The following is a 15,722-nucleotide window of genomic DNA, read 5'->3' as shown; positions in this document are numbered from 1 at the left end:
TGATCTAAGAGAATCTAGACAGTCAAGGAATGATGGAGGGGAAAATTGCATTTTCCACTTTTTTTCTCCTTAATCTCCAGCATTGTTTTCCTCATTTCTACCCTGTTCTCTCCCAAACCTCTGTTGTTCTTTGTTTTTCTTTTATTTGTCTCTCTCTGGATTATTTTCTTTTTCAAGTTCTCCAGTCTTATTTTTCCTTCCCTCCCTCCTTCCTCTGGCTACTTTTTTTCCCACGCTCCTCCTCTGTCTGTTTCTGTCATCAACTTCCAACACAGTTCTTATCTTCTTTATCCCCTCTCCCTTCTCTTCCGGCTTGATTTCACTTATTTTAAGTCCACGCTGCCACTCCTGCATTAGCTTTTACAGTGCTGAATAACTGCTATCAGCTGCTTTGAGAAGTAATGATTTCATACAATACGGACATTCAATCTTGTTATATACAATGGAAATGTGTTAGAACAAGGTGTGAAAATGTGAAGCATGGTAAAAAAAAACCATCATAGTCTTTTACTATGTTGTTTATACCATTAGTCAAGTTTTCCTGGCATAAAATACATTACCAAAAATAAACCCTCACCCCCCATGAATTCCAAGTACCTTGAAATTAATAGACACCGACTAAATGAAATTTTAAAAACATTTTAAGCGTTGGCATCATCTGGATTCTCCCATTGACATGTTCATTTTAAATTGGATTTTCCCTGCAAGGTTGCCAATTTTAAACTCCCCCAAAATTCTATTGAGTTATTTTTTTAACAATTGGTATATTATAGAGGATTGGGTCAAGAGGTTTATGGGTTTCTATTTCTGGGATACTGAGGAGAAGCTGCACAGATATGATATTATCAGTGGAGGAAACTGGGCAATGATTGAACCAATGCTCTGCGGCTATACCCTATTTGGTGTTTCAACGTTACAGACATTTCCTGTTTCGCAAGCTTTGCCATCTGAACTCTTAAATGTTATAGTACGTTTATGTGAAGACTGATTAAGTCATTTTTTAGTTAACGCTTTTTGTGGCACATCTCCCATCATGCACCGCATCTCATCTTTTGAAGGGATTTCCCCTTGTCTTCTACAGTGAAGCCTTGGGAGAAGTAAACGGATGTTTAGATGCCTATGGGTACTAACTATAGTCTATACGGAATGGGAATTGGACACCTACCTGCCCTTTGTGCCTTTGAAATTTTCCCCCAAAGATATTTTGTGGTATCACTGACATCATTTAAACATTTGTGCTATTGGAACCTTTTTAAAAGCTGAGAGTATTGGCTATGCATGGGATTTTTTTTTTTAAACTGCTCCCTTGAATATACTCTACTGCATCTCAGTGAATAGTTATATCTTCTTCCTTGTGTTTTCATTATAGAGGAAACTAATATGCCTACTCTTCTCTCCATGTACTAGAATTTCCACTAGAATTAACTGGAGTAACCTGTGTATGTAAGGGCAGAATTGGACCCTACAATTTCTAGCCTTTCATACATGGGCATGGTGGTATGCCGAGACACTGAAATCAAAGGGAGTTGTAGTTCTGCACATACAGGTAGAATTGGGGCTTTAGTGAGAAACGTATTAGATGATTTTTTTACCAAAGCATTCACTTCTGCAATGTTGTGCTCTTTTAATCATGTTCTGATAGTTAAAGGACAGAAGTATCATAATACACGTTTAGAAAAAAGTAGCCATCCCAGTGTTAAAGAAGGCAGATGTGTTTTGCTATAAAAGGATGCTTTAAAAAGAAGAAACAAACAACCCAATCTAGATTTAAAGACTGCAGATTGAGTATGCAAAATTTGGTACTTAGAAAAAAACATCTTTTTATTTGATCTGCAAGTCACTGAGACACAATGAATCTGCGATCTCATAATGCCATTTTTATAGTCACTTTTCAGAGTAGAACCACAATTTCCACTAGCTAAGCTATATTTATTTCATGGACAGTAAACTAAGGGGCTGAAATTGTGGCTTTTCAGATAAAGCTTTCAGAAGCCCTTTTGTGTCAGAGTTTTCCCTCCCCACTTTGATAACTGTACCAAGACACACTATACCGGCATAAACACCTTTATGCTGATATACCTGCCTTCACGAGGAGGTTGCACCTATTTCACAAATTCAAGTATTTTACTGATTTCGTTAAATCAATGCAAAAACTATATGGATCCTTTGCATGGACAGTTATTTGCCCTTCAAAGCAGTTGCTAATCAAAATAAATTGTAAGCCACTTCTATATGGCTAGGAATGATCAGCGTGGCTTGGTGACAAGAGGATTAGACTGGGACTGAGGTGACCTGAGTTCTATTCCTAGTGCTGTTGAGTGACTACGGGCAAGTCACATCACCATGGGTTGCCTCTGTTTTCCCATCTATAAAATGGGATAATGAAACTGAACTCCTTTGTAAAGGTCTTTGAGACCTACCGATGAAAAGTGCTGCATAAGAGCTACATATTATTATATTTATTACCTATAAATTCTGTAAAAAGCAACAGAGGGTCCTGTGGCACCTTTGAGACTAACAGAAGTACTGGGAGCATAAGCTTTCGTGGGTAAGAACCTCACTTCTTCAGATCTGAAGAAGTGAGGTTCTTACCCACGAAAGCTTATGCTCCCAGTACTTCTGTTAGTCTCAAAGGTGCCACAGGACCCTCTGTTGCTTTTTACAGATTCGGACTAACACGGCTACCCCTCTGATACTATAAATTCTGTGTCAGTTTCCTTGACCTCTTCACTCCTTATATTGTTCTTTTCCTTCAGTACCTCCCAGCTAGAGAAAGTTACCATATGATCCAGTGATAGATGGTTACCATATATATAAATATATTCTGGTATTTATATTCTATTTTGGATTTCTGCTTTGTGAGAGAAGACAGGTTATTAGGACATAGATGATATCTTATCCTTCTTTGTTTGCATAACTTGGGATGATGCTTGTCTTAAAGCATTTCATTGTGCTGCAGTAGTTTGTGGTTTGTTTTGCCTTATGGTATTTGTTGAAGTTTACATTTTTATTAATTTTTAATTAAAAACAATATATAGTACCAGAACTGTCAGTCATGAGTCCCCAATGTGATGAATACAGTATAGTGACAGATGGTGAAGATTGTTGCAGGCACTCTATAGGGATAGTGGAAAATCTGCATCTAATATCTCTACCTAGAGTGGACTTCCAACAGATTAGAGCCCATCGTGTGGGTTATAAATATATAATTAACAATATCTCTTTCTTGCTCCTCTTTCCTCAATGACAGTTAACCGAACCTGCTCAGTGAAAATAACAGTTCAGCTTATTTTAGTTTAATATTTGGCTAGTGAAAGACTGAGAAGGTTCATTAATCTACTTTTTGTAAGAAGATATTGATGAGTACACAAAGCTTTAGAAACAGTTCTATAATGCCAACAGAAACTACTATATGTAGAAATGCTCCAATAGAATGACAAGCATGGAGCCATCTTATTGGTGTGGGGTGATACAGTGAGCTGCAATTTAGGAAACCTAGGTTCAAGAATATGCCTGGGCTCTGAGACTGAAGGCAGCAGAGATGAAAGTTCATAGAAGTGGCTCATTTGATTTGCAGTGTACTGCTCTGGGGAATGAGAAGGGCAATTCGGATATATTCTAGAGCACATGACAAAAACATACACTGGATATTTATTAAGGATCTGCCTTCTAAACCTCAGGCACTGAAGAATTAAGGCTGCCACGCTGTCCATAATCTGCTGTACTGGGCTATATATTAAAGAGATTGCAAGCAAGTCATTTTTCCTGAATAATATGCCTATCAGACATCCAGCTGTGTGTGAGTGACCCTTCTTGATAATGTAAGAAGCCATGCCTAGCCCTCTCCCACGAGAGGATTGGTTATTGTAATGCACAGTTTCTGAGGGAGGGACTAAAAACTAGGAAGGACTGAACAGAGAAAGGAGAGATTCTGTGGGAACAAGAGTGGTTCCTAGGAGTCCAGCTCCCATCTTTGCTCTCAGGGGACAGCAAACAAACCTGACTCAGCCCATTTGGGTAGATGCCATCCTATTAATAATGGCAACAAGAAGGATTTTATAATACCTCCCAGGTAGGGCCCCAGACCATAGTTCTGAATTGAAAGTATTACATATATGAGCACAAAATCAGAATTTTCTTTCTCAAAATGGTGACGGATTCTAGCCACTCATGGGATACATAAAGCAGGGACTATAGAGAAGAGACTGGGTGAGCCCACCCTATCTTCACATTTCTTAAATCCCACACCTTGCATTGTCGGAGCCTGGACTAAGGGAGAAAATGTTGATGCATTGATTGGTGGAGGCAACCCAAAAAGGTACAGGTGAGGCAGGCTTTCTGCGCTGACTGGTGGTCTGGGCACAGACTTTTTATTTACTTAATCCTGGCAATATGCTCAGCACTGAACAAGGCACAAAGCTAAAGACTGTTGCTGTCCTGGTATGCTGTGCATCTGAAATACAAACACTAGGAAGGAAAGATGCACTGGGCAGACCAGAGAAGGGAATAACTTAGCTTGGTGATTATTATTATGGGAGTACAACACACAGCACCTTGTGTGCAGTCCCCAGCATCCCTGGGAACATTCTGCCTCTCTGCCTGCAGAGACTGCAGTGCCCCTCTGCATACCCCTTGAGCAGCTGTGGCTTTAAAATCAACAATCTGGCCTTACATTACGGTTCAGGGCAAAGCAAATTTTTTCAGCCAAGTTCGCCCATCAGTATGGGGTTTTTTAACAGTCTTACAGATCCCTAACTACACTGGCAATAGCAGATGTCACTATAATACAGTGCATGATTCATTATCTACTGTATTCTTTGCCATCCAGAAAGGCTGCTTTTATATGGGCTTGTTTTTCGTAGGTTGTGGGGGGAGGGGTTAAGGGATGGAATGGAGTGAAATCAACTGGCTATAGGATGTTGTGTCTTAAAACAGTTTCATAAAAGCAGATTCCTTCCATTATTACAAAGCTAAAGCTGCTGCATGGCCCATATTCTGTAAGTGATTTGTAGCGTACTGTACACCCTGGTTTGTTTGAACCATAGCCCATGAAAGGAAAATAACCCATACTAATGCAGAGGAAAGCCCTACTGAGAATTCACCAATTTACCACATCACCAGTTCTCAGCTGTGGGTCATCATTAAAGGTGGATTACTAGAGTCTGGCAAGGGATTTCAGTCAAAATTCTCACATTTAAAACAAATGTCAGGCTGCTTCATATTATGCTGAGAGACATGGAATGTAAAAATCACTCCCTCCTCCTACTGCTGCTCTCATCGCTCCTCCCAACCCATGCCATGAGGAGAAAAGCAGGCTGCAGGTACCATTTAAGAATAGTACAGGCTGCCTGGGCACCAAAGAAGCTGACGCACATAACAATCAGTTGGCTCCACACCATCTTTAAATAGTGCCACCTCTCCAACCAGAACACAGGGAGAGAGATTAGTACTCCTGTATGCAGCACCCATTAGCACCTCAACCCAGCTTTTCTTACAGCCACCCCCTATTATCTCTGATCCATCCAATCAATCACTCCTCTGTAAGTATTTCACTGTCCTACACATGTAGGAGACAAATACTATTATAGGGTTTGATCCAAATCCCATTGAAAGATTCCCATAGATTTCAATGGGCTTTGACTCAGGCCTACAGACTTCACAGTCATTTTCACAGCAAATAAGTATTACCAATACTTTGTGTCCATGTGCCTATACTGCAAATGATCATTCCCCCCCATACCAATTTTATAATAAAAAATATGTAAAGGTAATGAAACACTACAGAGAGAGAGCACTGTGTAGACAAAAAAGAACAACATTCACTATCACAAGACATTGAACATTTAGAATCCTGTGCAGGATTGTAATATCACAATTTTACAAATTATGATGATTGAGGAGAGCGCAAACAAAAAGAGAAGGAATGTGGGTGATGGGAATTGAGAGCAAATTCTATAAAACAGGTAAAAGCAATGCCATATGTTAACATTATTTTGAAGTATTATAAATTATAGTAAAATATATACAGTGTGATAGAGAGATCTATATAATGTAAAATTTATTCAGTTTTTTGTCACTGATGCATTCCATTTAATATGCAAAACTATTGCTCTCTAATTTTGCCAGAAAGTGTATATAGAAGTGTCATTCTTAAATTAGAATTACATTGCTGTTTCAGACATGCAAATATCAGATGGATCATTATGAAGGAATGTGCCATCTCTCTCATGGATAGCGTTGATCAGAAAATTGTGATGAAAAATAAATTTCAGTGAAAAATTGAAACAAAAATTTTCATAGTCAGAAAATAGGGGGAGAACGGAATCTATCTGTACTCATGGCATTCCCCTCCCCCACTGCTTCATCCCCAGTATTTTCCAATGTGTGACACTTCAGTTGTGCATCATTTTTACATTTATGATACAAATGCTGGTATTAATTCTTTGTTAATCTGTCATATTATAGTATCAGAGGGGTAGCCGTGTTAGTCTGAATCTGTAAAAAGCAACAGAGGGTCCTGTGGCACCTTTGAGACTAACAGAAGTACTGGGAGCATAAGAAAGCTTATGCTCCCGGTACTTCTGTTAGTCTCAAAGGTGCCACAGGACCCTCTGCTGCTTTTGTCATATTATATACATTTTTACAAAAATGAAAAGTGTAAAGTTTTTTCTGTTTGCCAGTCTTTGTGATAAGAAAATATAAAATAATGCAGCATCACAAGTAATAAGTAGTATCTTCATCTGTAACTGATGTTAAGAAAAATGTGTCCTATGAGATCTGTGTGTTTTCCCAACAGCATCCTTGTCTGGTATCCCATTTTTCACCTGTTGCCAGAATAGCAATTGGTTTACATTATGTACAGTACAACTTTGTGGTTGTTTGAAGCTGCTGTCATTTATAAGTGACACCTCTGCTTACCTCAGGGATGGTTTTGTATACTCCAGAGAGAGTTTGCATCCAACTCTCCTCCGTTAGAAAAGAGTTTAGTCCAATGCAGATGAGGGAAGTAAAAAAGTTGAAAGTGCCATGGAGATCCTCATGTATATTATTATTTATTGCTCAGTACCATAAAAATGCACAACACTTTATGACGCAGATGAAGAAAGATTGTACATAAGCATGTTTAAGGTTTCTGAGGCAGAAAAAGTCAACTAGTTGGACATGAGAAAGTGAGATGAAGATGCCCTTTTAATAATTCAGTGTTTTCTTTTATCTGTGCTGGAAGTTTGTTAAATGCTAGACAGAATGTTTGAACTGTTGACATAGATCTGTGGTTCTAGCCTTTTCAAGAGACTGGACAAATTCCATATCTATAAACATGTAAACAGTTATTGCCATTTGCATCAGTGTTTGTGCCGGTCTCTGCTCTGTTTGTTTATATTACTCTGTGTTTCTGTAAACAGGCCTATAGATGCTAAAATAAGTACCTTGGGAATTCCATAGAGCAGCCTTTTCCCAAAAAAGAACACACAATGAACAAGTTAGAAACACATGTGAGCCACATTCCACCCTAGGTTACATGCACATGACTCCTCACTATTTACAAAGTTCTCAGGTCCATCCTGACTTGCCCAGGTCAAAGCACAACTGTAGAACCAATTTTTTATCTCAGATACACATGGGGAGTTAAAGGGAGATTCATGCATGTTTCTGACATAGAATATTTTGCCCATTTATGTCAAATTGGTAGGTTCTGGGTTGGCAGTGTGTAAAGAAGCCTACATCAGCCCCGGTGCTGAAATGGTTTATACCACAAACATTCGTTCAAACCAAAGGTCTTAGAAATGTGACTAGACTCTTTGACATGCTATACCGATAGCAAAAAAGATGCTTTAATTCTTTTGTGTTCTTTTAGAGCTATGAACAAATCATTTTTTTTAAATATGGAAGATTACAGATACAAAACTCGCTGTCACACTCCAGCTGCTTTGCACTGATTTAGTAAGGTGAAGCAGCTGTAAACTGAGCTTAACTGACCAGTTATGTGAGGCTTATGGCTGCTTTGCATTGCTGGAGCAGGGGAAAGCAGCCAGAACAAACCAGTGAGCCTGGCCCAGTATGTGTATATCCTATTGAATTAAAAAGGACAAAAAAGACTGGGAAGTCAATGAAGCAAAGTAACTTTAAATAGTTTTTTTTTTATTAAAACTTTTCTTCCTTGTTTATTTAAAAATAACATGCTCGGCCTCAAATTATGCACACATCTAACTAATTGCCTGGTATTCTCTTTGCAGTTTTCAGAAAATTAGTCTGTACATTCTATCGCAGAGCCAAAAAGTCTTCCTTTTCTCTTGAATTGATTTTACAATTCTTTGAAGAGTGAGATATTTGTATTCTTGATACTTAGTGCAGTTCTATCTTTGAAGACCACAGACACACATGCACACACACACACACACACACACACACACACACACACACATATACACACCCTCCTAAGTATAGTATTTATTTGGCTGAAAGTACATTGGCATTTTCTAAATAAAGGGCTTGTATGGAATTATAGCAGTACCAGCTCGTGCCCCGGACACAAAAGTCCAGAGGATGTCTTGGTTACAAAATTCTATTTGTAGTGGTGTTAGTAAGTGGCCATGAAAATTTGCTGCAGGTAGGAAACTAGCGTGCAAGGATTCAGCCTAACTAGGGCGGAATTGTTTATGGGTTTTGAAATATACAGTTTACTTTCTTTCTTTCTTTTTTTAAAGAGAGGCCTATAAGAATCTCTTACTTTAAAAAAATTAAGTGAATGTTCATGCATTTTGGAGTCATATTACAGAATAATCTTTAGCATATTAACCCATTAGTCTACAAATCATAGCTCTTGTGTTTCACTTGTAGATCTCAAAGCGCTTTACAAAGGAATGGTCAATTTTTGTAGTTGAAGAGAAAATGTAGTTTGTTTCTCACAATCAATTATTTGTCTTTTTCATGCATGATACAATAGGGTTACCATATTTCAGCGAGCAAAAAAGAGGACGGGAGGAGCCCCGCCCTAGCCCCGCCCCTGCCCCTCCCACTTCCCGCCCCCCCTGACCTCCCAACCCTCCCCCCGTTCCTTGTCCCCTGACTACCCCCTCCTGGGACCCCTGCCCCTAACTGCCCCCCAGGACTATCTAAGCCTCCCTGCCTCTTGTCCCCTGACTGCCCCAACCTTTATCCACACCCCCACCCCCAGACAGACCCCTGGGACTCCCACGCCCCATCCAACCACTCCCCACCCCCTGACAGCCCCCCCCAGAACTCCCAACCCATCTAAACCCCTCTGCTCCCTGTCCCCTGACTGCTCCGATCCCTCTCCCCACCCCTGCCCCCTGACAGCTCCCCCCCAGAACTCCCAGCCCCCTACCCCCCCGCTCCTTGTCCCCTGACTGCCCCCTCCTGGGACCCCTGCTCCTAACTGCCCTCCAGAACCCCACCCCCTACCTAAGACTCCCTGTTCCTTGTCCCCTAACTGCCCCCTCCTAAGACCCCCCCCCAACTGCCCACCAGGACCCTACCCCCTACCTGTACCCTGACTGCCCAAAACTTTCTCCACTCCCCCCAAAAAGCCCCCCCCCCCGTTTCTTGACTGCCCCCTCCAGAACCTCCCTGCCCCTTCTCCTGCCCCCCCTTACCCTGCTGCTCAGAACAGGGTGTTGGGCTCTGTGCGAGCCGGACACGTGGCTGAGCTCCCCAGCACAACAAAACCCGGTCCCTGGCCCTGCACAACAAAACCCGGTCCCTGGTCCGGACCGGGTTGCAGGGGAGAGCTGCCCTTGTATCAGCACAAAGTGCTCTCGCTCCCGTTTTGCTACCCTGCATGGCAGAAACCGCTCCCAGTTGCAAAAGGGGAGGGCTGCACTTTGTGCTGAGACACTTGCTCAGAATGCAGGGTGGAGCTCCTCTCCAGCTGCTCCAGAGTCCAGCCCGGGACTTTCCTGCAGCCCTCCCAGCCGCTCCGGGGGAGGGGGGAAATCCCGGACATTGTGAGTGCTTTACAAATTCCCCCCGGACGCTATTTTTAGCACAAAAAGGAGGACATGTCCGGGTAAATCCGGACGAATGGTAACCCTAGATACAACCTCCCTGGATCATTCACAAGGCCTCTAGCCTGTCCATATTTAAATCCCTCTTGTAGACCCACTTCAGCTGCACTTACTAACAGTGAATCAGGTTGACATCTATGTAAATTGCTCACTGTCATAACCCTAATTTGTGTCTAATTGTCTCTGTCCTTTGAGCTCCTCTGAGCCAGGACCATCCCTCTTGATTATTTGGAAACCCCATAGCACATAATAAGCATAACCATAAATCATAAATATTATAATAATGTGGGGAGGTGTATGTGAATTATCTAAGGTCATAGCTAAGTGCTTCCTAAGGGCCAAGCGGTCAGTGGCACTACTTATGAGAATAAGGTGATCTTATAGTTTGGCTATAAAGTATTTTCATGAGCAAAATCAAAATGTCAACATTTTATGTGATATTTTGGCCCTTATTGCCAGAATCAGATACAGGATGCAGAGTAATAAATATTTGCTTATCCTTCTTCCCATATATTTTTCTTTTGCAGGTTACAAAAGCCATCCCCAGTTGTCCAGGACAAATGACTCTTCACATCAAACCTCTCCTGGTGTGTGGGGGCGATGGATTTACTCATTCCAACTTTGATGGGTGCATAGATTCTGCCATATGTATTGTCGAGGCTTTAAAGACTAATTTATAAAGCGGTCTACATATAGTTTTAGTTTTATGGTGAAATTTACGGCCTACATTTTACATTAGAAAAAAACATCAAAAATTGCTTATATCTGTTTGAATGGAAATAAATGTTGAGGACCCCGGTACGTATTTTGCTATTCTACTATAAAGGAAACTCTTCTGATGGCCTGATTCCACTATCTTTTTGCCCATTGATTTCATCTGGTATTACAAGCTGAAAGGGTAAAAGATGCTTTTGAAATGTCATATGGGGCAACGCAGTACCTTTAAAAAGGCCCCTAGGTATGTCTGAAAATTTTACCCTAGGAATACACACTATTGTCAGCTCTTGATCTTTGCCCAAAACTCTCAATGAGACCAATCGGCATAGATGCTGGAACTTGGGGTGCTGCAACAACTCCTGGCATGACATGGTTTCCATTATAAACAGGGTTTACAGTTTGGTTCAATGGCTCTCAGCACCCCCGCTATACAAATTGTTCCAGCATCTCTCTTAGTGGGAACCCAGCACACAGAACCAGTTTAACAAGTGGCTGTAACAGTTACAAGTACACTTTTCAGATGTGGTTGCCAAAAGTTGGCCTGCTAAATCCATAGTTAGGTATCTAAATAAGTGTCCTTTTTCCCCCAGAGGTACTGAGTACCCAGCAGCCCCCAGTGAAGGCAGCAAGACTCCTGGGTGCTCAGTATTTTTGAAAAATCAGGCCATTTATTAAAATTGATTATTAAAATCTGATTATTAAAATCAGTGCCTAAGCTGACTTGGGAGCCTAACTTTAGACACCCATGTTTGAAAATCTTGGCCTACATCAAGAAGTTCTTCAGGAGCTATATAGTACATATTCAGAATAAAATCCTGTCCTTACTCTCTGAAGTCATGGAGGTGACAGAGTAGAATAATATCACCACCTAGTATGTCCCCCAGATTAACCAATGTGAACCAGGCCCCCTCTCCCACATCTCAGAGGGACCCTACTACCATCAGGGGAGGGAGGGAACACACACACCCTACAACAACTACAAACCATCCAGCACCAAGAAGGGGGTGGGGCATTACATGGGCATGATCCTGCCTGCATGCTGTGGCAAGAGCCAACACTTTAGATTGGGACCCAGGCCAGCCTGCAGGACAGGAGTTGCTGTGGGGTGAACATGGAGGAGGCTCACTCTCCAACACCCCCAGGGGCAGGACCTGACATTCCACGCCCCACTGGGGGAACACACACAGCTCCAGTTGCCATACTGCATAGGGCCCCAAAGTTCTTTCACCTAGCACTGCCCCCAACCATCCAACATACATTTGATAGGTCCTTCTGGTGCAGAGTGGAATGGGTAAGGTTGATCACTGGGGCTCTGGAGAACGTGGGGTGGGCCACATCTTACTGCCCTTCTAAAAAGAAGCAGAATGTACTCACTGCCTAGAGCCAGCTGCATTACCCACTGGGCTAGTCAAGGGTCTGACTGTGTTTCCAAGACAAAAGATCACGTCTGTGGGGCTATAGTGTGCCAGCCAGGGTAGTTACTGCCTGCACGTCCCCATCATTGTTCCTGTCCCTGTCCCCCACGCTGTCTTACGTTGCAGTCCTACCATGCAAGCAAACAGTGGCTCCCACTCCCCTCACTATCACACTTGTGCAGCACAGGGTTGGGCCCAAATGTAATAGAAAATCCAATATCCAGTGCAAGATGACTGGTAACATTATTTACTTAATTAGATCATAATCTGTGCTCTGGGGTAATCTGTTTTTTGTATTTCTTAGGTGGTATATTTATCTTTATTACTAGTCAAGTAACGCTGGCTTTAAATTCAGAACATGTTACTGACAGCTTTCTGCAAGCTCAGAGAAGGATTTATTTCTTTGCTTCTAGAGATGAAGTACCAATAAAATGTGCTGCCTATCCTAAAAGTGGTGCAACCAGAAATAAACAGCCTGTACCTGTGAAAGGAAGAAAGAAGATAGTGCTAGAAAGAATACAGGTGGACATACAAATGTATATATCTCATGTCATTAGATTTGTTATCTCATAGTATTTTCTAATATGTACTTTTGCATCTGGGCTGTAACACTAAGTTGTAACACTAAGTTAACGTCAGTGAATTTAACTAACACACCCACCCCATTACTGGACCAGAAAATAGATGCACTTAAAATAGTTCAGTATTTGCCAGATTAGTGGTTCAGCGAATAATGCATCATGCCTCAGTTCTTTGACCCTTTGCTGCCTGAAGAGAAATTGATCCTTCGCCTCTTAAACAGAGTGCACTCTAGCGACTATAGAAAAGGTACAGGAAAATCAACTATAGAAGAATGTGCCATTGCTTTAGTGGATAACAAATGCAAAGAAAAAGTGTATAAAAGGACTTCACATGAGCATAATTACATAACTGTGTAATAACAGGAATAAAACTGGTGATGGCTTTCCAGGTTCAGAGTTACAGTAGCTACACTAAAAACATTAAAACTAGGGCTGTCAAGCGATTAAAAAAAATAGTGTGTGATTAATCACATGATTAAAAAATTAATCATGCGATTAATCACACGTTTAAACAATAATAGAATTCCATTTAATATTTTTTGATATTTTCTACATTTTCAAATATATTGATTTCAATTACAACACAGAATACAAAGTGTACAGTGCTCGCTTTATATTTATTTTTGATTACAAGTATTTGAACTGTAAAAAATCGAAAGAAATTGTATTTTTCAATTCACCTAATACTGTAGTGCAATCTCTTTATCATGAAAGTTGAACTTACAAATGTAGAATTATGTACAAAAAAACCTGCATTCAAAAATAAAACAATGTAACATTTTAGAGCAGAGGTGGGCAAACTACGGCCCACTATTTTTCATTTTTACAGTGAAAATATTTGTAATAAAAAATAATATACACTTTGATTTAAATTACAACACAGAATACAATATAACTGGTGGACAAAATAAGGAGATGGGAGATTCCACCCTTTTGGGGTCCTTAAAAACAAGGAAGAAAAAAAGAGATATGGGGGCGGGGGCAAAAATATGAAAGTACAGTTGGAGACTACTGGAGAAACTTTGCCGTCATGGCTGCTATCCCCACCATCTCCTGGGACCCAGGATCAGGATAATGAAAGCCTAAAAGGTGTCTTGACTAGACTGAGCCAGAGAAATAGACCCAGATGACATCTCCACCTCTACCAGCTACAGCTGAATCCCAACCACCAGCTGGGATGAAATAGGATTGAGCTTTACAAAAGCAGCAGCAACTAACTTTTTCTCATGATAGTTTATTACCATCAAAGAGATTGTCAAACCAGGGTGTTTTTCCTTCCAAAACTTTCTCCGGCTAAACGAAAAGAGAACAAGGGATGCTGTTAAAATGAAAGCCTTATTCAATGTTTTATTTTCCAAATATTTTTCCTTCTTTTATCATTAATAAAAGATTAAAATAATGTATCAATGGTGCCTTTTTCATGGTGATAAGTAGACTGAGGTCTCTGTATGCCAAACCCCACACCTTGTTTAGCACTGTTTAATGCTGGACAGTGATAGGGTCACGTTAACACCTTTGGCCCATATATTAAATCTACATTACTACAACAGACATTCCCTACTGAATTTAGACACCTATTTTAAAATTTTATTTTAATTAGCCCCTCCACTAAGGCTATGTCTACACTACACTTGCATCGGTAAAACTTTTATCGGTCAAGGGTGTGAAAAAAACCACAGCCCTGACCGACAAAAGTTTTACCGATGAAAAACACCAGTGTGGACAGCACTTTGTCAGCAGGAGACACTGTCCTGCTGACAAAGCTACTGCCCCTCGATGGGAGTGGTTTGGGAGTGGTCTCTCCTGCCAACAAAGAGCGGCTATACTGCATACCTTACAGCGGCGCATAAGTCATATTTAGCAATTTGGAAGTATTAGGTATTCTTCTGGCTTGCAGCCAGGATAAAAATGTCACTCTCAGAGCAGACAAGGTGGATGAGGTAATATCGTTTATTGCACCAACTTCTGTTGGTGATACAAACAAGCTTTTGAGCCACATAGAGCTCTTCTCCAAGTCTAGGAAAGGCACCCCCAGTGTCATGGCAAGGTGGAATAGATTGTTTAGCATATTGTAAGGGACCATTCAAGATAGAGTGGCCTTTTAACACCTCTGCAGTCATAGGACAGTTGGTGGGTGGAGACTCCACATCTATATATAAGTAGTTAGTATATATTCTAAGAGGCCACTCTTCTTACTGTTATTACCTCACCCATCTTGTCTCTCAGATATCCTGGGCCTGACACCACTACAATTGCACTGCATACTCTCAAGCCAAGCCTATACTATAAACTTACATCGGTATAATGACGTTGCTCAGGGGTGTGAAAACTCCACATCTCTGAGTGACACTGTTATACCGACCTAAACCCAGGCGTAGACAGTGCTATGTCGACAGGAGGTCTTCTCCCGTTGACCTAGCTACTGCCTCTCAGGGAGGTGGATTAACTACACCGACGGGAGAAGCTCTCCCATCAGCATAGTAGTGTCTACACTGAAGCACTACACCAGCACTGGCACAGCTGTGCCACTGCTGTGTTTTAAGTGTAGACCTGCCCTCAGATATTACATATCTCACATATTAGCCATGTGTCCAAGAAGTTACTACCACTCAGACTGCTTTTTCTTAATAAAACCCTGCATCTTTTGGGGGTATCTGAAAGCTCTGACAAGAAGCCAAAATCTAATACTCACAACAGTGTCCATTATTAATGTTACATTTTAAGTTACACTAAACAAACATTTTCTTAAACTTTAGGTTTTATGAAGTACCTAAGTATGCTTCATAGCACTTCTGCTTTTAATGTCAAATTCTTTCTATTAGGTATATCTATTTAAAAAACAAAAACCTGTACATGTGCAGCGCTGTACAAATCACAAAGGAAGCCAGACTTCAAATGGTCCATGTTGTTTAAAAGACCATTGAGACCAAGCTGTAGAACTGTCTCATGAAACCCATTGCCAGGAATAGTGGAAAGTGTTATAA

At 40.9% G+C, this 15,722-nt stretch overlaps 1 protein-coding gene across 4 annotated transcripts in view; it reads left to right on the top strand.

The window, feature by feature from the left end:
- The window catches only part of RNLS (renalase, FAD dependent amine oxidase), a 134,265-nt gene extending 120,124 nt beyond the window's left edge, over window positions 1-14,141 (top strand). For all 4 annotated transcript variants that reach the window (XM_054035364.1, XM_054035365.1, XM_054035366.1 and 1 more), the window contains one exon: window positions 10,553-14,141. In XM_054035364.1, the coding sequence (XP_053891339.1) occupies window positions 10,553-10,705 (153 nt within the window). In that variant the 3' untranslated portion in view covers window positions 10,706-14,141. The remainder of the gene's footprint in view (window positions 1-10,552) is intronic.
- The last annotated feature ends 1,581 nt before the right edge of the window (window positions 14,142-15,722 follow it).

This window comes from Malaclemys terrapin, chromosome 7, assembly GCF_027887155.1.
Source record: "Malaclemys terrapin pileata isolate rMalTer1 chromosome 7, rMalTer1.hap1, whole genome shotgun sequence".
Classification (NCBI taxonomy): Eukaryota; Metazoa; Chordata; order Testudines; family Emydidae; genus Malaclemys; species Malaclemys terrapin.
The sequence above is the reverse complement of the archived record's forward strand: the minus strand, read 5'-3'. Positions and strand labels throughout refer to the sequence as shown.